Below are 24,641 nucleotides of genomic sequence, written 5' to 3'. Positions count from 1 at the left end.
AAAGGCTAAGTTTAATTTATTATTAAATATGTATTTTTGTACAATTAATAACAATACAGTCCTGTCCAAAATAAATCTAACCAAAAGGAATACATGAAGTATACAGTTAAAACCACATATGAATTAAGGACAACCCTTATCCTGGCGTTAATTTCTGAACCTTTCATGAGGATGATGAAAAAAGGAAACTGCCCTACTAGACCATTCATAAGTCAAAACATTTAAAAAAGGATCATTTTATATTTTGTCCTGAAAATACAAGTGCTCAATGGTCTTTAATTCAAAATGTGAAGTGTTGAATCCCAGAGGGGTACTGCATAGACGGGTGAATAAGTGACCTGTGGAGAACAGTGCAATGAGTTTGTGCAAAATGGAATACTTGCATTAGGCTAACATTGACAGAGCATGGAACCTGTCACTCAGAGCAAACTCTGCATACGTTTCAAATGCACACATACACAGATATTGGGTCCTTGACTCCTATGTTGAAGGGCAGAGACATTTATGAGTTTTGGATGGAGCCCCCCCCACTCAGTGGCAGCGGTGTCTGAAAACACACACAGCGGGACACTGCAAACTCGGGAGGTCACGTCTCCCATGGTAATTTACCACTGTCCTCTACAAGCTGGGCATAAGCCCAAGTTCCTGCCCTCCTCCCCCAAGCCTGAATACCCATTTAGACAAACCCCCGAATCCTCACTTTGCCGGCCATTTCAGACAACGAGGAGGTTCACTTATGTGCTGAACATGTCAATTTGCATTGATTTGAAACATTCATACTGTACACATGCACACGTCAGCTGACAAACTTTTTCCAGTATTTCCTCGACCAATTGAAAAGAGTGTATTTTTTTGGGGGGGGGGGGGCCCAGGGGACATGTTCAATTTCATTTACTTGGGCTGGATGAAACTATGCTCTTGCTGTCTGACTGACTCGGAGTCGCTCTCACTGCTGCCGTTGGTGGGGCCACGGGCCCCTGGCCTGGATTTAGGGGGCAACCTTCCTCGGGGCTCTGATGCCCCTCTCCTCCCCAGGCCAGTGGCTTTGGTCTGGGTGGGCCCTTCTCGGCCCCTTCCTGATGAAACATTGCTTACCAGAGTAGGGATGGTCTGCAGAGAAATGACGCAACCAGTTTTGTTCACAACACATAAAAATACTAATCTAAGACCATGACAAACCAAGAGAGAGCAAGCTAGTTCAAACAGATTTTAAGCAGATGCCACTAGAAATAACACTGGCCTAAACTGAATATATATAGAAAGTGTTGCATTGTACATACCCCATTTTCCTGACTGGTCATCAGGTCTTGGATCTCGGAATGCCACCCTAGGAATTCACCAAACCTCCTGACCGTGTCCACCAGGTCCCCCAGCTCTATGTAGTCGCCCCTCCTCAGGGGCACCTTCTGAAAGGGACCCACTGCGTCCCGGTTCAGGAGCAGCCGCGGAACCGTGGACCTCACTGTGTTCACCAGGCTGGCAAAGGGCTCGATCTGGCAGAAACCACATGATGTGAGACAGTGAGTCAGATCCATAGAAAGAACGCTGATGTTATGACATTGGTTCACTATTTTATGCTTATTTTCAAGTCTTATGGTGTTGTTGTTTCATCACAACTGTGTTTAAGTTTGTAATCTGGTTAAGATCAGCTAAAATAAAAAGTGAATTAACACTTTTAGGCAACTGAACTCAAGTGACAAATAGTGTGGAGTAGTAGTTGGCCGTGTGGTGCGGTACCAATATAACATTTCTGCAGCCGCTTAACAGTTTTGAGGTTCACCTGTAAAGACGTGCCCATGATGATGAGCAGGTCAGCTTTAGGGAAGTCTTTAGAATGCAGGAAGTACTTCTCAGGAAGGTCCTCTCCAAAGAACACTATGTCCGGTTTGACTGTGGCCTGGCAGAATGTACAGACCGGGACCTTGTCACTCATTATGGCACTCTGGAAGAGACGGTTATCCAAGAGAAGTTGGTCAAAGATTTACCAGGACTACTTTAGGCTGTTTAGCTCCTGCACTTGAATGTCTTGAATATTCTTTAAAGCAAACCCTGAATCAAGTCCATATTCATCTGTGTTACAAACTGGTGGCTTATTATTTCCATCTCTTTGTGGGTTTTGTGAATTAAGTTATTTTCATTTCTGATATTTTGCTGACCACCTGTGATTGGCATGGGCTGGTGACCTTTTGTCCTGGTTTACCTTGGCCTCCTGGGCAGGGAATGGGGTGTAGCACAGGTGACAGGAAGCAGTCGCAAAACTTCCATGAGCCTCCACCAGCTTCTCGTCTGGGATGCCACTTACTGTTAAGGGGAGAGGATGAGTCAGTGTCAATAACATTCACTAACATGGATAGTGATGTCCTTTCTCACATCTTTAATGTCAGTTGTTTGAGATGATACTGCCTGTTTAAGTTTCCCCTGCTCTGTCACAATGAAAGGCATGCTGCAATTCTGTGCTTTCTTTCTGTTTTCTACCACACATTTCATTGAAGGACGAGTAGACTTCAAATATAGCTAATGTCCTTATAAACTTAGACATGAGCAGATTCACTTTCCCAAAAGACCCACCCAGTCCCTCCCCCCACACCCACTCTTCTCCAGGCCGTCAATGTTCTGGGTGTACATGCGGAGCAGCAGGCCCTTGAGGTGCAGCATGTGGATGAAGTAGTGGATGTAGTTGGGTCGGTGGCTGCCTGGGTACAACTCCTTGGCCAGGGAGAAGAAGGGCCGAGGGTCGTTGGAGAAGTACTCGATGTTGAAGATGGCCTCCGGGTAGGGGATGTTGTACTTGGCCAAGTTGGCATACAGCCCTGTGCCCGGGGTCCTAGTGGGAGGGAGGATAGAAACACAAATTGGAGTGAGACAAAAACGAGAGCAAGAGAAAGTGAGCAAGTATACTCTAGAACCCATAGGACTTGCACCCACAACCCCACCTAAAGTCTGGGATACCGCTGGCCGTACTGATGCCTGCACCGGCCACTACCACCACGTTCTTACAGCGCCCCAGTTTCACCAGTCGAGCCACAGCAGCCAGGCCTCCCCGGGGAGAGGGATTCATTGCCGGCCCAGAGGGGGAGCTCTGTGTAGGCTTAGAGCCAGAGGACGACGGACCCTCTTGGATGGGGCCACTGCTGCCCTTAGACACCCTCCCTTTCCTGAAACAACACAAAGTTAGAAAATCATTATTCAATCTTATTGTCACATCTGTGACCCCACAGTCTCCAATCTTTTGATGTTATTAATTTTACAAAAGATATTTGCTGCGAAATGGAATTCAGTTCTTCCCAAATGCAAGAAGTACAAGTATCCATCCAACTGGATAACTGAAAATATTCTTCATGACTGACGTAACTGGAATTACCGTGGTAGTGAGGTGTCCTGTCCACTCACACTCATTTGACTGAGGTCCTGGGCCAGGGGTAGGGCTGAGTCTGTCTGCTTCCTCTGCTGGGTCCCATGTGGGCCAGGCCCAGAGTCCTGGGGCGGCTCTGTGTGCCAGGCCTGGGGGGTGGAGCTACGGGTCACCCTGCTGGATCTGGCCTTGCTCATATTTCCACCTGCCAATGGAAATACAGGACCATCCAAATGTCAGTCTCTTGACACTTCAGTCAGAAGCTAGCTCACATTTTCATCTGAAAATCAAAAAGTCTTTACCACTATGAGATGTGTTGTTTGGAAATTAGGGGGGAAAAAAATCTGAATTTAGGTGAAATATCATGCACTTGTTTGTTCAGCCACTTATCATTTTAAAATGTTACATATTTCTTAATCCATTGATTCCTTTTTTTCTATTAAAGGGTTTCTTAAATGTTTATATTTTCTAAATTGTAACTATGAAATAATACATATGGAATCATGTAGTAACCAAAGAAAAGTGTTAAACAAATAAAACTGTTATATTTAAGATTCTTCAAAGAATCTTTGTGCAAAGCTGCCTTGACAGCTTTGCACAATCTTGCCATTCTCTAAATCAGAACCATGAGGTGGAACCACCTGGAATGCATTTCAATTAACAGGTATGCTTTGTTAAAAGTTAAATAGTGTAACTTTGTAAGTTCTTCAAGTGCAGTCGCAAAAACCATCAAGCTCAGGCCTAAGGCACTGCATCGCAGTGCTAGCTGTGCCACCAGAGACTGGGTTTGCGCCCAGGCTCTGTCACAGCCGGCCGCGACCGGAAGGTCTGTGGGGCGACGCACAATTGGCCTAGCATCGTCCGGGTTAGGGTGGGTTTGGCCGGTAGGGATATCCTTGTCTCATCGCGCACCAGCGACTCCTGTGGCGGGCCGGGAGCAGTGTGCGCTAACCAAGGAAATGGTGTTTCCTCCGACACATTGGTGCGGCTGGCTTCCGAGTTGGAGGTGCGCTGTGTTAAGAAGCAGTGCGGGTTGTGTTGGGTTTCGGAGGACGCATGGCTTTCGACCTTCGTCTCTCCCGAGCTCCCGAGTAATTACTAACAATTGGATACCACGAAATTGGGGCGAAAAGGGGGTCAAATTGATTTAATATCTAAAAAAAACTTCAAGCTCTATGATGAAACTGGCTCTCATGAGGACCGCCACAGAAAAGGAAGACCCAGAGTTATCGCTGCAGCAGAGGATAAATTCATTAGTGATAAGCCTCAGATTGCAGCCCAAATAGATGCGTCACAGAGTTCAAGTAACAGAAACATATCAACATCAACTGTTCAGAGGAGACTGTGTGAATCAGGCCTTCATGGTCAAATTGCTGCAAAGAAACCACTACTAAAGGAGACTAATAATAAGAAGAGACTTGCTTGGGCCAAGAAACACGAGCCATGGACATTAGACCGGTGGAAATCTGTCCTTTGGTCTGATTTGACATTTTTGGATCCAACCTCCATGTCTTTCTGAGATGCAGAGTAGGTGAACGGATGTGGGGTGCTTTGCTGGTGACACTTTTCAGTGATTTATTTAGAATTCAAGGCACACTTAACAGCATTCTGCATCAATACGCCATCCTATCTGGTTTGCGCTTAGTGGGACTATCATTTGTTTTTCAACAGGACAATTACCCAACACACCTTCAGGCTGTGTAAGGGATATTTGACCAAGAAGGAGAGTGATGGAGTGCTGCATCAGTTATGCCTGGCCTCCACAATCACCTGACCTCAACCCAATTGAGATGGTTTGGGATGAGTTGGACCGCAGAGTGAAGGAAAAGCAGCCAACAAGTACTGAGCATGTGGGAACTCCTTCAAGACTGTTGGAAAAGCATTCCAGGTGAAGCTGGTTGAGAGAATGCCAAGAGTGTGCAAAGCTGTCACCAAGGGAAAGGGTGGCTACATTGAAGAATCTAAAATCTATTAAGATATGTTTAACACTTTTTTGGTTACTACATGATTCCATATGTGTCATTTCATAGTTTTGATGTCTTCACTATTATTCTACAATGTAGAAAATAGTACAAAATAAAGAAAAACCCTTGAATGAGTAGGTGTACTAAAACCTTTGACTGGTACTGTATAATAAACGACTTAATTGTTTTTAGCTCCAACAGGTTTCACACAGCTTTACACGCTCTGAACCCCCTCCCTCTGAATTACGCTAGCTTTCTGACCCATATTTAAAAATCAGGTTCAACAGAATCATAGTGGCGCTCCTTTGTGCTCCCTCCCTTGGCCCAGTGAAAAGCTGAAATGTTTTAAAAACTGTCACCGCTCAAACAAAAGGTAATGGCTGTAATATATTTAGCACCCCCCTCTTCAGCGGCTATGCTAATACAGTCCACAGCTGTGGCAGCTTTCATGTTCTGAGAGAGAAGAGAGGGGCGAGTAGAGGTGGAGTGAGGGGGGCGAGGGTAAAAAGCGGGGTGGTGGACAGGGGTGAAAGAGAACCCTAGATTGACTGTGTGTCAACAAACCCAGCTGGGAGAGAAAGGAGGGTGTCCCTTCCAGGCCCCCTCAAACAGAGGAGAAAAGGAGAGGGGGTGCAGAGAAATGATATGGAGGGAACGAAGGAGAAGAGAACGGAAAGGAGGGTGTGTGTGTCTTTTGCAAACCTTTTCTGGGCCTTCAAAAAACTTGCATGGGCAATGAGTGAGTGAGAGTGATCAGGGGAGAGAGAGAGAGAAAGAGAGGAGACAAAGGAGCTACTACCCATAAAGCAGGGCCAGCGTCAGAGCATGGGGAGGAGATAAGACCAGGCTTTTCACCAGGGCTCCTTATCGGCCTCAGGAGGTGGTGACATGGGGGGTCTCAATGTAAGCAGTTCACATGACATTGATGCAATACACAACAAAGCTATAAAAACATTTAGGCTACTGACTGATGGAAGGAGGAGATGTTCTAAGTGTCTCTATGGTGGGTAGCTAGCATCGACATGGTAAAATAAAACATCTTGTAGTCAATCTACGGCTGGTGTTCTTGAAGAAAAAAAATAGGTCTACTCTTAAAAATATTGAACGGGATCTTAAGCACTTACAAATTCTTAACATGTTGTACAGTTGGAATTGGTAACAGATATTTTTTTTTCAGGATGTAAGATATCATACAAAATGGATGACATACAGAATTGTCAGTGACCCGTTTAGACTTGTGAGTGCCACTTTCAAAACTACTGGCTAAAATGATATAAAACATCTGTAGCATAACTTTAACTCTAAGACAAACGTATCAAAAAGGAACAGCAACTTGACTTTCAAATCATATTTTTTAGCCAAGAAAACTATGAGCTCATTTTCTGGACATTTAATCTTTTTAACCACCAGACCAGTGGCATCTTGTCCTGAAAGGCTGAAGTCCCCACATCACCACTGCTTTCATGCATGTTCCTGCAGTTCTATTAAAAAGCTCAGGTGGGGGGGTGGGGGGTATTTGGTCCCCCCAAAAAGACACTGCTGAGTAGGACCAATAAATCACTGCACTGGTTATTAAGGTCCCACACAGATGGTGCAGGGTTACTGGCTAGTCCACTCAGTCCTGGCATGAGCCACAGTATAACAGTCATCTTCAAGAGAGAGTTAATGCAGCAAGCAAGAAACAGCAATGAGAGTGTGTGTTCGGATGTGGTTTGCCCATTTTGTGCAAAGGGGCATTCCAGAGTCATTATGAAGGTGAAGGGCAGGCTTCTTTTAGGTGGAATGATTGGGGACAAATGAAGCAGTGGACTGAATGTTTCATTGGTCTTGTCCCACACATAGCAACCTTGTGAACAGAAAAATTGGTTAATTAGAACCATAACTCACTTCAACATGCCTGATAGCGGATCTAAAACCACATGATCCTACTCTAGAAGAGGAACAGGATGAATAGGTAAGCGAATTTAGCAAGCAAAAAACATGTTTAGATAGTGTGATCATATGAGCTTAATTCATGAAAATGGTTAACTAGGCCTAACTTTCGTAACTATTTAATGGATAGCCTATCCATTCAATAGGTAGCCCTTTACACCCGCACCAGTATGTATACAGGTTGAAAATGGCAGATCTGGGCACTGATAAGCACCCAAATAGAAACACAGTGGCTGTACAGTAACATGCTATACATGAAGTCAGAGCTCAGGGTCTCGGTCACCGCGCTGTATGAGTTTTGACTAACAGACATTCTGAACTTGAGCACCTCGCGCAGCAAGAAGCTGCCGCCACTTTGATGTCATACCAGCAAGCAAAACACCCCGAGTCCAAAATCGGCACTTCACATTTCCATTTAATAAATCTCATGTCATATATAGTCTCAACTAGAGGTTGACTGATTAAATCGGCATGGCCGATTAATTAGGGCCGATTTCAAGTTTTCATATCAATCAGTAAAAATCAGTAAATCTGCATTTGTGGATGCCGATTATGGCCGATTACATTGCAATCCACGAGGAGACTGCATGGCACGCGAGTGCAAAAAGGAGCCAAGGTAAGATGCTAGCTAGCATTAAACTTATCTTATAAAAAAAACTATCAATCTTAACATAATCACTGGTTAATTACACATAGTTCATGATATTATTAGTTTAACTAGCTTGTCCTGCGTTGCATATAATTGATTTATAATCGAATCACAGACTACTTCGCCAAACAGGTGATGTTTTAACAGAAGCGCAATCGTTGCACCAATGTACCTAACTGTAAACATCAGTGCCTTTCTTAAAATCAATACACAAGTATATATTTTTAAACCTGCATATTTAGTTAAAATAAATTAATGTTAGCAAGCAATATTAACTAGGGAAATTGTATCACTTCTCTTGCGTTCTGTGCAAGCAGAGTCAGGGTATATGCAGCAGTTTGGGCCGCCTGGCTCGTTGCGAACTGTGTGAAAATAATTTATTCCTAACAATGACAGTAATTTGCCAGAATTTTACATAATTATGACATAACATGTTCTGAGCAAGCAACTTAAACATGAGCTGTTTTTTTACATGGAACATATTGCACTTTTACTTTCTTCTCCAACACTTTGTCTTTGCATTATTTAAACCAAATTGAACATGTTTCATTATTTATTTGAGAATAAATTGATTTAATTTATGTATTATATTAAGTTAAAATAAAAGTGTTAAGGCCTCCCGGGTGGCGCAGTGGTTAAGGGCGCTGTACTGCAGCGCCAGCTGTGCCATCAGAGTCCTGGGTTCGCGCCCAGGCTCTGTCGTAACCGGCCGCGACCGGGAGGTCCGTGGGGCGACGCACAATTGGCCTAGCGTCGCCCGGGTTAGGGAGGGCTTGGTCGGTAGGGGTGTCCTTGTCTCATCGCGCACCAGCAACTCCTGTGGCGGGCTGGGCGCAGTGTACGCTAGCCAAGGTGGCCAGGTGCACGGTGTTTCCTCCGGCGCATTGGTGCGGCTGGCTTCCGGGTTGGATGTGTGCTGTGTTAAAGAAGCAGCGGCTTGGTTGGTTGTGTATCGGAGGACGCATGACTTTCAACCTTCGTCTCTCCCGAGCCCGTACGGGAGTTGTAGCGATGAGACAAGATAGTAGCTACTACAACAATTGGATACTACGAAATTGGGGAGAAAAAGGGGTAAAATTCAAAAAAATACATAAAAAATAAATAAATAAAAGTGTTAATTCAGTATTGTTGTAATTGTCCTTACTACAAATATATATACAAATAAAATATATATATATACACAAATAAACAAATAAATATACTACAAATAAATAAATATATATATATATATATATATATATATATGTAGTATATATATTTTTTAAATTGTCCGATTAATCGGTATCAGCTTTTTTTTGGTCCTCCAATAAATCGGTATTGGCGTTGAAAAATCATAATCGGTCGACCTCTAGTGTCAACGTTTATGATCACTATGTTTGATGTAGTTACAAGATTACATGGCGTTATACCCTGGGTTGTCCTGAACAATCAAGCATTTCGCCACACCTGCAATAACATCTGCTAAAAATGTGTAGGTGAACAATAACATTTGATTTGAATTGCCTTGTGAAAGCCCAAGACGAAGATCGTATTTTATAATTTAGCGAGTCATGTTGGCAATAGAACATGCCTTCAAATGATGCCCACCTGACCCAGATTGTGATTTTAAAAGGGACTGTTTTTGGATTGTGTAAACAAAGGTAATTGTGGATACAGGGTTGTGTTCCAAACCAAACAACTACAAGTGTGCTTGCTATAGTTCCACAACAACACAGCTAGGAAAGCACCTTATAGTTGAAGACTCTTCTTTGAGTCATAAAAGTACATTGAAATTACTTAGGAACTGTGCACACGAGGTGTGTGGCCACTTGGAAACACAAGTTACTCCTCTCACTCAAACCCTTGTCATTTTTTTGTCTTATGATGGACCTACCAAACATTGTCCAATAATATTATGTTACTGAATGTATCCAGAGTATTTTCAGATTTCGTTGTCATCAAATGTGGCAAAAAGTACAATAAAATGTCAAATGCACATAAAATCAACAGTGTAATGCTTGGATTCAATCTTGTATCAGGTGAACTGTTGTGTCCTCACCTTTAGTCTAATCATTTTCCAATAATATCGAAACGGTTCCCTTTTAATTGCTACCATGTTCATGCACATTTCCATATTTCTTCTGTAAGAAACATTTAAATTTTAGCCCCATCCATATAGGCCAATTCCCACGAGTGGAAGGGTTTAAGAATGGTTGAATCTGAAGTGAAGTATGAATCAAATAAAACAAACTATGTCACATGTGCCGAATACAACCTTACCGTGAAATGCTTACTTGAGAGCCCTTAACCAACAATCCAGAGTTAGAAAAGATTAATAAAATGTTGCTAAATAAACTAAAAGGAAAATAGTAACACAATAACAATAACAAGGCTAGATACAAGGGGTACCGGTACAGAGTCAATGTGCAGGTGTACGGGTTAGTTGAGGTAATATTTTCCACATTTTGTTATGCTACAGCCTTATTCTATTATGGATTAAATAAAAACATTTCCTCAATCTACACAGAATACCCCAGAAAGTTGTGCAACTTTATATTTAAAATAAAGTTGTATAAAGTTACAGAAGTATTCAAATCCTTTGCTATGAGACTCCAAATTGAGCTCAGGTGCATCCTGTTTCCATTGATCATCCTTGAGATGCTTCTAAAACTTGGAGTCCACCTGTGGTAAATTCAATTGACTAGACGTGATTTGGAAAGGTACACACCTGTCTGTATAAAGGTCCCACAGATGACAGTGCATGTCAGAGCAAAAACCAAGCCATGAGGTCGAAGGAATTGTCCGTAGAGCTTTGAGACAGGATTGTGTCGAGGCACAGATCTGGGGAAGAGTACCAAAACATTTCTGCAGCATTGAAGCTCCCAAGAACGCAGTGGCCTCCATCATTCTTAAATGGAAGAAGTTTGGAATCACCAAAACTCTTCCTAGAGCTGGCCACCCAGCCAAACTGAGCAATCGGGGGAGAAGAGCCATGGTCAGGAAGGTGACCAAGAACCCAATGGTCACTCTGACAGAGCTCCAGATGTCCTCTGTGGAGATGAGAGAACCTTCCAGAAGGATAACCATCTCTGCAGCACTCCACCAATCAGGCCTTTATGGTAGAGTGACCAGACAGAAGTCACTCCTCAGTAAAAAAGGCACTTGACAGCCCGCTTGGAGTTTGCCAAAAGGCACCTAAAGGACTCTTAGACCATGAGAAACGAGATTCTCTGGTCTGATGACACCAAGATTTAAAACTCTTTGGCCAGAATGCCAAGCGTCACATCTGGAAGAAACCTGGCACCACCCCTGTGGTGAAGCATGGTGGTGACAGCATCATGCTGTGGGGATGTTTTTCAGCGGCAGTGACTGGGAGACTATTCAGGATCGATAGAAAGATGAGCGGAACAAAGTACAGAGAGATCCTTAATGAAAATCTTCTCCAGAGCCCTCACGGCTTTAGACTGGGAGTGAAGGTTCACCTTCCAACAGGACAATGACCCTAAGCACACAGCCAAGACAACGCAGGAGTGGTTTCGGGACAAGTCTCTGAATGTCCTTGAGTGGCCCAGCCAGAGCCCAGACTTGAACCCGATCTAACATCTCTGGAGAGACCTGAATATAGCTGTGCAGTGACGCTCCCCGTCCAACCTGAGAGAATCTGCAGAGAAGAATGGGAAAAAGTCCCCAAATACAGGAGTGCCAAGCTTGTAGCGTCATACCCAAGAAGTCCCAAAGTTGAAATCGCTGCCAAAGGTGCTTCAACAAAGTACTGAGTAAAGGGTCTGCATACTGTAAACATGATGTTTTTTTAAACATTTGTTATACTTTTGCAAAAAACCTAAGAAACCTGTTTTTGATTTGTCATTATGGGGTATTGTGTGTAGATTGATGAGGAAAACAAACAATTGAACTCATTTTAGAATAAGGCTGTAACATAACAAAATGTGGGAAAAGTGAAGGGGTCTGAAGACTTTCCAAATGCACTGTACAGGTAGGGGTAAAGTGACTATGCATAGATAAACAGAGAGTAGCATAAGCGTGTGTGTCATCAATATGTGTGCGTGTTGGAGTGTCAGTGTCAGTGTAGTATGTGTGACAGGGTGGTTAGAATCCAGTGAGTGTACATCAAGCCTGTGCAAAAAAATAAGAATAAATACAAATAAAATACGGGTGTCAATGTAAATAGTCCTGGTAGCCATTTGATTCACTTTTCCGCAATCATGTGACTTGGGGGTAGAAGCTGTTAAAGAAGCTGTTTTTGTCCCAGACTTGGCTATCCGGTACTGCTTGCTGTGTGGTAGCAGACAGAAGAGTCTATGACTTGGGTGGCTGGAGTCTGACAATTTTTAGGATCTTCCTCCTATTTCTCCTCACACTTCAGCACGGGTTAGCCTAATAAATGCTAAAGTAGAGCAGAAAACAACCGCTGCAGTGGAAGGGTAATGTCCAGCTGATATGTGCTCCAGAGGTCAGATCCATTGTGAGTGAGGGGGGAGAAAGTTGTCTTGTGCTAAAGAGAGACTTAACAAGCCTGAACATGGGGGCTTAACTCCAAAGGGGAGGGCAAAAACCAACATGGTCGCCGGGGTTGGAGGAAACCATGGTGAGGAGGCTAGCAACGGTCTCTCAGTAATGGAATGAGCAGCCTGACAGGAGCTGTCGGTAGCTAGCTACTGGGGGAAATACACAGAGTTAAGTCAACAGAAGAGAGAGAGGGGGAATCTTCGTTCAGTGACTTGTGTTGACAAATGTATTGCAATTAGTTTACTATGGGCCTGACTGGCAGCACAAGTGCAGTTGGTGATGTTACATCCACTGAATATGGTGAATTGGACCATCCATAACACCTCTTAATATCAATGTATGTGCAAGTCCCATACAACATTTTTGTGGGAAATATATAGCCCCAGTTTGGAAAATATATATCAATACCCAGTGCAACAATGAATGGCCAGAGAGGGTTTATTTATTTCTATAATAAAAAAAATAATTCTTAAACGCAATTATGCTACTTGATGCTGCTCTGATACCATGATTGTTCATTAATGACAAATAAATCCCTGTATAAATGACAAAAGATTTAGAGAGGATTTGAGGATTTGAGAGCCCCCTCGACATGGCCTTTGAGTTGGGGCAGCTCTCCCACCTCTCCCCAACCAAAAGCTCAGTCCCCTCAGTCCAAATCCTCTCCCCAGTGAACTGGCCCTGCCTCAGCGTTGGGATGGGGTGCAAGGACCACCAGGTGTGAGGTGGCCCCACGTATGGGGGTTACAGTAATCTAATTAGAGCTGTCCCTCAACTCTGCTCACCACCCTTACCCTGCCTCACCCCTCCAAAACAGCCCAGCTCTATAATAATTTTACAAGTCAGAGAGAGACCAACATCTCCTGTAGAACCATCCAGACTCCCACCACACACACCTCAACATAGCCTTCAACCGCTACTCTGCAAGAGGTCCCAAGTGAAAAATTAGGCTTATGTGGAAAAAGAAGTGGCACACTAACTAGTACCAATGCTGGAGCTGAACACCATGTTCTACCATGGACACCGTTTGAAGCTGATGTGTCTTTAATAACCTCAAGGCTACAGTTGCTGAGAGAGTGAGCAATGCAACATCCTGGTGGGTTTTAACAGCTACTCAGCCTGATACACAATCTGAGACAAAGAGACAGGCAGTAAAACGTTTAACTTAAAAGCATTAACCCTCTGCTTGCTGCCAAACTCTACTTTTCCCCTTGGTCCACCTGTCGATCAATGCTGCCCCTCAATGGCAAGGATTGGAATTGACAGGCAGCTCAGTCACCATGGAGACCTCTTGAAGACTTCTGAAGAGGCAAAAGTGTCTGTTCTTTCCCCCCACCCCTGCACTAATGACATTTCACTTAGTGTTGCATCTTTGTTGGATTCTCAATTGGCACAAAGCAACTAATTTGTGTTGGGTATATATTGTTTGCTCAAAGAGAGAGCAAGTGAGAGAGCGAGAGAGAGAGAGAGCGAGAGAGAGAGAGAGCGAGAGAGAGAGAGAGAGAGAGAGAGAGAGAGAGAGAGAGAGAGAGAGAGAGAGGGGGGGGGGGGGGATTTCCAAGTCAACACAAATGACTACAACTAATGACTCTTGTCCAGTTACTTTTTCTAATCAAGTACTGCCAGCAGAATTATTCAAAGCATTCATTTTCTTCCTCTCTGTAATTAAATGACAGAATAGAGCAGTAAAATGTAGGCAACACTCAAACCTTTGAGATTGGACAGAGGAAATGGAGGTTCAAAGTGTAAGATTAAGTAAGATTGTCATTGGTCATCTGTTTATGCTCATCTCAATATGGTAAACTCCTTTGGAAAATCTTTTTACAAAATGCTCAAACTACTACATGAATTATTCAACCACCAAATCTAAATCACACTAGCTACACGTCATAGGCTACTGGATACTACCAATGACTTAAATATACACTATTTTTTATTTAATTTAACTAGGCAAGTCAGTTAAACACTCTTTCTTAACCACATCTCAGTAATGACCAACACATCTGGATTGGAGCTGTGAACCCACACTTTCAATTGATCCCTTTTAGGTAATAGGTAATAAGCGTTAGTTAACATGCAGAAAACCCAGGCTTTTCTGCGAGCAGAAATCAGTGAAGCAGATATTATTATTTTTTGAAAAGTATTTTTACCTTTATTTAACTAGGCAAGTCAGTTAAGAACAAATTCTTATTTTCAATGACGGCCTAGGAACACTGCTTTGTTCAGAGGCAGAACGACAGATTTTTACCTTGTCAGCTCACGGATTCGATCTTGCAACCTTTCGGTTACTAGTCCAATGCTCTAACCACTAGGCTACCTGCCACCCCAAATATGAGAACTCAAAACAGAATAGGGGCTAGCAACAGTAGATGGGCAAAGGTGTACATGCACATTTCCAGATATAATCAGCAGTAATACAATCAGGGCACGGCAGAAGACAGGGGGAGCTCTGCAGTGTTGATTTATAACATTTGAATGTGCATTCGATGGCAACAAGATCATATTGTACAGCAATTCCATCAGGTAGCATGAATACAAAGCCGGCGAGAGGTGGTTAGAATAGTTTGGGAGACCAAGATTCCGTGTAACTAATACTGAGTCAGAGTTCCGAGTATGGGAACAAACAGTCTGTCCCACAGTTGGGTAAACAAGCAAATTCATAGTTAACAAAGCCCACAGGAGTCATGAGGCAAATAGCATAAAGCACAAGAGAAAAATAACAACTTGGGGCTAGCCATTGTAAGTTCAAAGTCACTCACCCAACACTGCGTGTGTGCTGGAGGCAAGTGAAAGCTCAGGAGAGAGGGGAGTGCACAGCAGGAGTACCTGTACCAGACAGGGGGAGACAGGCCAGGGCAGATGGCAGTGGTGTAAAGTACTTTTTTGGGGTATCTGTACTTTATTTATATGTTTGACTACTTTTACTTTACTACATTCTTAAAGAAAATTTTTACTCCATACATTTTCCCTGACACCCAAAAGTACTCATTTTGAATGCTTAGCAAGACAGAAATGGTCCAATTCACACACTTATCAAGAGAAAATCCCAGGTCATCTCTACTACCTCTGATCTGGCACTCACTAAATACAAAATGCTATGTTTCTGAATGATGTCTGAGGATTAGTGTGCCCCTGACTATCTGAAAATTAGAAAAACATTAACAATTGTGCCATCTGGTCTGCTTAATATAAAGAATTTGAAATTATTTATACTTTTACTTTTGATACTTAAAACCAAATACTTTTACATTTTTACTCAAGTAGTATTTTACTGGGTGAATTTCACTTTTGAGTAATTTCCTATTAAAGTATCTTTACTTTTACTCAAGTATGAAAACTGAAGAGCTCGTGCAACGCTGTGTACTACTTCCTTCACAGAACAGTGCAAACTGGCCCTAACCAGAATAGAAAGAGGATTGGGAGGCCCCGGTGCACAACTGAGCAAGAGGACAAGTACATTTGTGTTTGAGAAACAGACACCTCAAGTCCTCAACTGGCAGGTTCATTAAATAGTACCTGCAAAACACCAGTCTCAACGTCAACAGTGAAGAGGCGACTCCGGAATGCTGGCCTTCTAGGCAGAGTTCCTCTGTCCAGTGTCTGTGTTCTTTTGCCCATCTTAATCTTTTAATCAGTCTGAGATATGGCTTTTTCTTTGCAACTCTGCCGTGAAGGCCAGCATCCCGGAGAAGCCTCTTCACAGGTGACGTCGAGACTGGTGTTTTACGGGTACTATTTAATGAAGCTGCCAGTTGAGGACTTGTGAGGCATCTGTTTCTGTATGTGCAACGTCTTAGATTGATCCAATGAACCATTACTGGTCAAAATGTTGTATCAAGTCTGCCCAAATGTACCAAATTGGTTTATTGATACATTTTTAAGTACATAACTGTGCACTCTCCTCAAACAATAGTCATGCTAATCACATTAGCTCAGTTGTCCCATGGGGGGGGGGGGGCACCAATCCCGTAGAGGTTAATGCATACTTTAAAATATTATATGAGCTAACATACAAATAAAAAATGTATAAAAAAAGCTTGAAAAGCTGAAATGTGTAACTTTAGGCGACCCGACCAATTCACATAGAAATGTGAGCTAAAGATCTGTCACTCAAAGGCAAATATAAGAAGCGATAGATATGTTCTATGTGCTCGGTCTATGCTTCCCGTTCTTAAGTTTAGTTTTTGTATCTTTTACATTCGGTTTTGTACAACAACTTCAAACATCTGGAAATACAACATTGCTGGTGATTGAAAAGTTATTTCACAGAGGTTTAGATGGTTCAATGATTCTCTAAACTGCTTGTTTTGTCATAAACTGAAATTGGTGTGGCTGGCTTCTGGGTTAAGCGAGCAGTGTGTCAAGAAGCACTTGGAAGGGACGTGTTTCAGAGGATGCATGGCTCTCGACGTTCGCCTCTCCCAATGAGTTGTTATTTATGATGCAAAGTGATTTGTATATCAGTCATTAGGCTGATGCCTGCAATGTCGAATAAGCCCGTAGCTGATAACAGAGGCTGGGCTCTTAGGCTGCACTGCCATCTACTGGCTTCCAAAGATTTTACAGGTGAAGTTGTAGATATTGAGTATGAAGATGGCTAGTGCAGATGTAAACTCAGCAACAAAAAAAGGGGTCCCTTTTTCAGGACTGTCTTTCAAAGATAATTAGTAAAAATAACTTCACAGATCTTCATTGTAAAGGGTTTAAACACCTTTTCCCATGCTTGTTCAATGAACCATAAACAAGTAATGAACATGCACCTGTGGAACAGTCGACACCAACAGTCTGTTAGACGGTAGGCAATTAAGGTCACAGTCATGAAAACTTAGGACACTAAAGAGGCCTTGACCCCTCAACATTATCAATCACCCCTTAGCTGACAGTTCTAATTAACATAAAACCTAGGAATGCACTCACTGTCTTATCTTAAACACCCCAGAGCTAAGTTTCGTCGGTTCAACCATAGGTTAACGACCTTATCGGTTTACACAGTCCACTTCTTTCTTCCTAGTTGGAATGGTGTTCATTAACTTTAATTACTCCTTGTCTGTGTCACACAATCACATCTTATGAACTCATATTGTTAATCAGATATAATAAAACAGAGTATAAGTTTACTTAGTTACAGTTCCATTTAAAATGATTTGTTCAGTCATTTAATCATAATTTTACCAACACCTATGGGCACAAACCCACGGTCACTGGACCAGACAGGACTGACAAAAAGTGCTCTTCACTGATGAGTCGCGGTTTTGTCTCACCAGGGTTGATGGTCGGATTTGCGTTTATCGTCGAAGGAATGAGCGTTACACTGAGGCCTGTACTCTGGAGCTGGATCGATTTGGAGGTGGAGGGTCCGTCATGGTCTGAGGCGGTGTGTCACAGCATCATCGGACTGAGCTTGTTGTCATTGCAGGCAATCTCAACGCTGTGCGTTACAGGGAAGACATCCTCCTCCCTCATGTGGTACCCTTCCTGCAGGCTCATCCTGACATGACCCTCCAGCATGACAATGCCACTAGCCATACTTCTCGTTCTGTGCGTGATTTCCTGCAAGACAGGAATGTCAGTGTTCTGCCATGGCCAGTGAAGAGCCCGGATCTCAATCCCGATTGAGCACGTTTGGGACCTGTTGGATCGGAGGGTGAGGGCTAGGGCCATTCCCCCCAGAAATGTCCGGGAACTTGCAGGTGCCTTGGTGGAAGAGTGGGGTAACATCTCACCGCAAGAACTGGCAAATCTGGTGCAGTCCATGAGGAGGTGATGCACTGCAGTACTTAATGCAGCTGGTGGCCACACCAGATACTGACTGTTAATTCTGATTTTGACCCCCCCTCCCTTTTGTTCAGGGACACATTATTCAATTTCTGTTACTCACATGTCTGTGGAACTTGTTCAGATTATGTCTCAGTTGTTGCATCTTGTAATGTTCATACAAATATTTACACATGTTAAGTTTGCTGAACATAAACACAGTTGACAGTGAGAGGACGTTTCTTTTTTTGATGAGTTTACATCACAGGATGGTGGCGCCTTAATTGGTGTGGACAGGCTCCTGGTAACGGCTGGAGAGGAATGAGTGGAATGGTATCAAATACAAAACACATGGTTTCCATGTGATTGATGCCATTCCGTTCGCTCCGTTCCAGCCATTATTATGAGCCGTCATCCTCTCAGCAGCCTCCACTGCTGTACATTAGTATTATTGGTGTGACAGTCATTTTATCTGGCTGTGGAAAACCATCTCCCATGAACTCCCAGCTTCCTTCATTTGTTTTTGTTTGTTTTTTAAAAGCAACAGATCTGTAAAGGAGTTACAGCGATGGGACAATTGGATATCACGAAATTGGGGAGAAAATAATTTTTAAATAATCGGAATCGGTTCGCACCGTTAATGACTAGATAATTACAGACTGCAATTTGTGCTTATTTACGATATTATAGTCGCATTTTAATTAAATAACCTTGGTATGGCAAAACATAAGGCTTATTTAATTAATTTAGACTTACTTTTCAACATATTGATACAGCACAACTGATAAAACTGCACTGTTTTGAATTGAAAAGTTCAAATAGAGTATAGTGTTGCACATCATCATGATATATCGTTTTGCGAGTCACAATGTATCGTCAATGTCAAATATCACGATATTCGATTTAATCATATTTCGGCCCAACCCTAGTGCCAATATGTCGACCGGTGGCTTCAAAGCCTCTCAATGGCCAATACATAGCATCGTCAATTCAGGGTTTATATACATCCTTGGATACTACTTATTGGACAGGTATGTAAACTGTATGGAACTGTGAACTTTTACTGCTACCCAGTGGAGAACGCTTGCCCCCTCTCATTGAAGCCACGGCAGTTCAAGGTAGACCGCGGTACTGCAGGCATCGTTATCAGAAAACAGGATCCACCATTATAGTAAATGGAAAAATCGTCATGGTCAATCTTCATCTAAGTAAAATAAACATTCTAAGACAATCACGTTACCAATAATTGCTTCTTATACACCAGACTTATGTCCTTGAACCAATTATTTAACTAAAATTCAATGAAATAATAATTTGCACACAGAAGTTAAGGATCATTTAGTTGCAAATGGCAGCCTGCAGGGCCCCACGGTCGGCCTTCAACTTGAGTTACACAATGAGAGGGGCAGCACTGAGCTACCCTGCAAAGTCACTTCCTGGAGTAGCTCTAACTGTGCATGCTATGTCTCTATGAGACGCCATCTTAACAGATTTGATTTTGCTTCAATGCGCTATTGAGTTTTTACATAGGAATGAATGGTGTCATTAGAAGTGTTAGAGGTCAAAACCATGATGTAAATTGTGACTGACTGACTCTACAAATAATAATAACAATAATAATAAGTTGTTATTTATGATGCAAGGTGATTTGTAGATCAGTCATTAGGCAGTTGCCTACACTGTCAAACAAGCCCATATCTGATAACAGGGGCTGGGCTCTTAAGCTGCACTGCCATCTACTGGCTTCCTAAGATATTACAGATGAAGCTGCAGATATTGAGTATGAAGATGGCTAGTGCAGATGTAAACTCAGCAGGATGGTGGCTCGTTAATTGGGGAGGATTGGCTCCTGGTAACAGCTGGAGAGGAATGGTATCAAATACAAAACACATGGTTTCCATGTGTTTAATGCCATTCCGTTCGCTCCGTTCCAGCCATTATTATGAGCAGTCATCCCCTCAGCAGCCTCCACTGCTGTGCATTAGTATTATTGGTGTGAGTCATTTTATCTGGCTGTGGAAAACCATCTCCCATGAACTGCCAGCTTCATTCATATGTTTTGTTTGTTTTTTAAAAGCAAAAGATTCTGTATGAAAAGCACTATATAAAATAAATATTGTAAGGGATCAAGGGGATTGGATGCATGTTTTAAAGAAACGCTCCTCAAAATTAGAGTGGGGCTGAATATAGAAAATGTTTTCCACTGAGTTTATAAAAACTAAAAATAGCAGCACAGCAAGATGTTTTATGTAAAATATTGTCAATAAAATTAGGTTACTGTTATTCCTGTCCATATTGCAGAATGCATATGGCTGTTTTGGCTGCCAGAGCTAGTCTACCTCTGAAAATAACATAAGGTCCTTGGACCTTAAGGAGTAATGGTAACATTAGGCTACTTAAGAGTACATCTTGGGCTAGCTATCACTAATCCTCCCAGTGATTCCCAATACTATTAGCCTGGTCACCCAGATCTGTAGAGTTTTACATTATATTAGTTAATTCCTGACTCTAAATCAAGATGGCGTTTCTTTTGGAATTACACACACACACACACACACAGACAGAGAGAGAGAGAGAGAGAGAAAAGTATGGACACACCTTCAAATTAGTGGATTTGGCTATTTCAGCGACACCCGTTGCTGACAGGTTTATACAATCGAGCACACCGCCAGGCAATCTCCATAGACAAACATTGACAGTAGAATGGCCTTACTGAAGAGCTTAGGATCATCATAGGATCAGTTCAAGTCAGTTCGTCAAATTTCTAGCCTGCTAGAGCTGCCCCAGTGAACTGTAAGTACTGTTATTGTAAAGTGGAAATGTCTAGGAGCAACAATGACCCAGCCACAAAGTGGTAGGCCACACAAGATCACAGAACGGGACCACAAAGTGCTGAAGCACATAAAAATCGTCTGTCCTCTGTTGCAACACCCACTACCAAGTTCCAAACTGCCTCTGGAAGCAATGTCAGCACAATAACTGTTCATCAGGAGCTTCATGAAATGGGTTTCCATGGCCGAGTAGCCTCAAACAAAGATAAGATCGCCATGTGCAATGCCAAGCGTTGGCTAGAGTGGTGTAAAGCTCGCCTCTATTGGACTCTGGAGCAGTGGGAACGCGTTCTCTGGAGTGACTAATCACGCTTCACCATCTGGCAGTCCGACGGACGAATCTGGTTTTGGTGGATGCCAGGAGAACGCTACCTGGCCAAATGCATAGTGCCAACTGTAAAGTTTGGTGGATGAGAAATAATGGTCTGGGGCTGTTTTTCATGGTTTAGGCTCCTTAGTTCCAGTGAAGGGAAATGTTAATGCTACATCATACAATGACATTCTCAACAATTCTGTGCTACCAACTTTGTGGCAACAGTTTGGGGAAGGCCTTTTCCTGTTTCAGTATGACAATGCCCCTGTGCACAAAGCGAGGTCCATACGGAGATGGTTTGTTGAGATTTGTATGGAAGAACTTGACTGGCCTGCACAGAGCCCTGATCTCAACCCCATCGAACACCTTTGGGATAAATTGTAACACAGCAAGTCCCAGCAGCAATGTTCCAACATCTAGTGGAAAGCCTTCCCAGAAGAGTAGAGGTTGTTATCGCTGTAAAGGGGGGACCAACTCCATATTAATGCCCATGATTTTGAAATGAAATGTTCGACAAGCAGTTGTCCACATATACTACTTGACCAAAAGTATCTTTATAACACAACAATCACTTTGATTGTGATTTAGAATAAAGGTAGACCTACATATTGTTAAGCGACTTTGGATAATTGAAAAGTGCTATATAAGTCCCATGTATCATTATTATTACATAATAAAGTGATTGTTGTGTCGTAAATCAAATCAAAATGTATTTAGACAGTACATTATAGACATGGAACCCAACAATGTTCTTTACAGGGGAAAAAAACAAATAAAAAAAACAATGAAAATAAAAGCTGAAACACTTACTACAAAGAAAATAAGATAAACATTTTTGTTTTTTTTAAAGACTGACAAGCTGAATAAGTAAAAAGCACCGTAAGGAAAAACAAACCTAAAAATATGTATTTTAAGATCTCTTAAATATGTCCACAGTTTCATCCGCCCTCAGGATCTCTGGCAGGCTATTCCAAAGGCTGGGGGCATAGTAACTAAAGGCTGCCTCTCCATGCTTCTTGGTCCTAGGCTTTGGGATAGTTAAAAGGCAGTGCCGGAGAACCTGAGGGACATACTGGGTACACAACTTAAAAGCATGTTTGACATGTATTGTGGTGCACAATTGTAGATTAATTTAGAAACCAATAGAAAAATCTTAAAATTAATTCTAAAACTCACAGGCAGCCAGTGCAGAGACCTTAAAACCGGTGTAATGTGTGCTCTCCGTCTGGTCTTGGTCAGTACCCGTGCTGCAGCATTCTGTATGTTTTGCAGTTGACCAATGGCTTTATTGGGTAGACCAGACATGAGAGCATTACATTAGCCAAGCCTGCTTGTAATAAAAGCATGGGTCTCTTTGCATCAGCCTGAGAGAGAAACAGACGCACAGTGGCAATGTTCCTCAGGTAGTAAAAAGCTATTTTGGTGACATTCCTAATGTGTGATTCAAAATTTAGTTCAGAATAAATAATTACACCTAGGTTTTTTATCTGATGTTTTATCTTTATTGCCCGTGAATTAGAATGTGCGGCTAGAGTCTCTCTCTGTGCTTTGGCTCCAACAATAATTACTTCGGTCTTGTCTTGATTTAGCTGGAAGAAGTTGTGAGCCATCCAAGTATTTAAATCACTAACATCGTATAATAATTTATCCGTGGAGCTAAAATTGAACCTTGTGGAACGCCACTCTCGACCAGTTAAATAGGTCCTAAACCAATTTATTGGCCATCATGGTCAACAGTGTCAAATGCAGCACTTAAATCTAAGATTAAAAGAACAGAGAGCTGTTTGGCATGTGTTGGCTCTAAGATAATGTACCACTTTAACTAAGGCTGTCTCTGTGCTGTGGTGGGCATGAAAAAAAAGATAGGAATATTTCAGGAATATTTCAGAAATATAGTTGGCACTTAAAAAATAATTTAGCTGTTTGAAAACCAATTTATCCAGAATTTTTCTTAAGAATGGAAGGCTGGAGATTGGCCAAAAATTGCTAAAAGCTAAAGAATCTAGATTACTTTTCATCAGAAGGGGTTTCAACATAGCAGTTTTTAGTGCAGTGGGGAAAGTTCCTGTGGACAGGGAGTGAGTAACAATTTTTAAGATATGCAATTTAAACTGTTTTGAAGAAGGTGGTGGGATTGAGAAGGCAGGTAGAAGGCTTAAATTGTGATATCACTTTCCTGAGCATGTCTGTGTCAACCAGGGAAAATAAATCCATAGTGCCTTTGCGTGGTAGGCTAGAGCACATATCAAACTTCTCATCAGGTCTTGCTTGACTGATACCTAGCCTAATGTTGGTTCTCTCTAAAATATGCTGCCAACCCATCACATGTAGATGTGGAGGAAAGTTCCCATAGGCTTGCAGGGGTAGGATATATCAAGCCATCAGTGGTCGAGAAGAGCACACTCAAATGATTCATATTTATAGTGATTATGTTAGAAAAATGAGCCAGTCTGTCATTTCTAATTGCCTTGTTATATATGCCAAGTTTCTCTCAGAATTTCATAATGGCCCTACCAACTTCGACTCTCTCTGCTTCTGCTATCTTTCTGAAATGTATCTTTAATTGACTAGTTTCCTCACTCATCCAAGGGGCTCTCCGTTTGGATGTGGCCTTTTCAACTTTACTGGAGCTATGGCATTAATGGTTGCGCTTAATTTGTTATTAGTCATCAACTAAATCCTCACAAGAGGAAGGCAGACTAGGTGGTGGTGGAGTATTGTTCATACACAATAACATCTGTAGCAGCTTCAGAGGTAAAATAGCGTTTCTTAATAACGCGTTGGGCAACAAGGTAGTAAAAATGCACAGATCAGAAAGTAACAACAATTCAGGAGGATATGTCAATATAAAGTGCATTGGTAACCAGGTCAAGAGTATGGCTGCGGTTATCAAAACACTGAACAAACAAAGGCTAGCTAAATAGAATAGATGTCGAATTCAACATTTTGGCTTTCAATGATTGTAGGCTCTGTTGTCAATGCTTTTGTAAGAGACTAACGTTATTCCTTATCTTGCAAGTTAAGTTACGAAGTAGGCACATTTTTATGATTTTATCAACACGCAAACTGAAGGCAATGTTCGATAAACATGTAAAATTACCTGTCTTTCCAGAGGGCGGAACTTTAGAAAGCTGATGGGATGGAAGGCGCGCGTTGAAGATGTTGCGCAACAAGGGATGTTCTACATCAACATGCAGACTGTGACGCGTGCAACATAGTGACAACTTCTACTTGGCCAGCTCCGAAGAAAGTTTGAATTGCACCTGTTTAGATTTCTGTGTTGCTATATTTCTCCACTGGCATCTGTCGCACGCAGCACCATTTACCGCGAAGGAAGTAC

The 24,641-nt window shown here is 42.3% G+C and overlaps 1 protein-coding gene across 1 annotated transcript; it reads right to left on the bottom strand.

Annotated features, from left to right (window-relative positions):
* LOC139382494 (NAD-dependent protein deacetylase sirtuin-3) lies at window positions 1-24,641 on the bottom strand. Its single transcript, XM_071126582.1, has 8 exons — window positions 24,402-24,641; window positions 3,362-3,557; window positions 2,934-3,155; window positions 2,592-2,824; window positions 2,201-2,301; window positions 1,781-1,942; window positions 1,281-1,493; window positions 1-1,110 (listed from the first exon to the last, which is right to left on the bottom strand). Exons 2-8 carry the CDS (start codon window positions 3,547-3,549, stop codon window positions 892-894), a joined length of 1,338 nt encoding a protein of 445 aa, XP_070982683.1. The 5' UTR covers window positions 3,550-3,557; window positions 24,402-24,641; the 3' UTR covers window positions 1-891.

The sequence above is a fragment of the Oncorhynchus clarkii genome, chromosome 2 (assembly GCF_045791955.1).
Source record: "Oncorhynchus clarkii lewisi isolate Uvic-CL-2024 chromosome 2, UVic_Ocla_1.0, whole genome shotgun sequence".
In the NCBI taxonomy this organism is placed as follows: domain Eukaryota; kingdom Metazoa; phylum Chordata; class Actinopteri; order Salmoniformes; family Salmonidae; genus Oncorhynchus; species Oncorhynchus clarkii.
The sequence above is the reverse complement of the archived record's forward strand: the minus strand, read 5'-3'. Positions and strand labels throughout refer to the sequence as shown.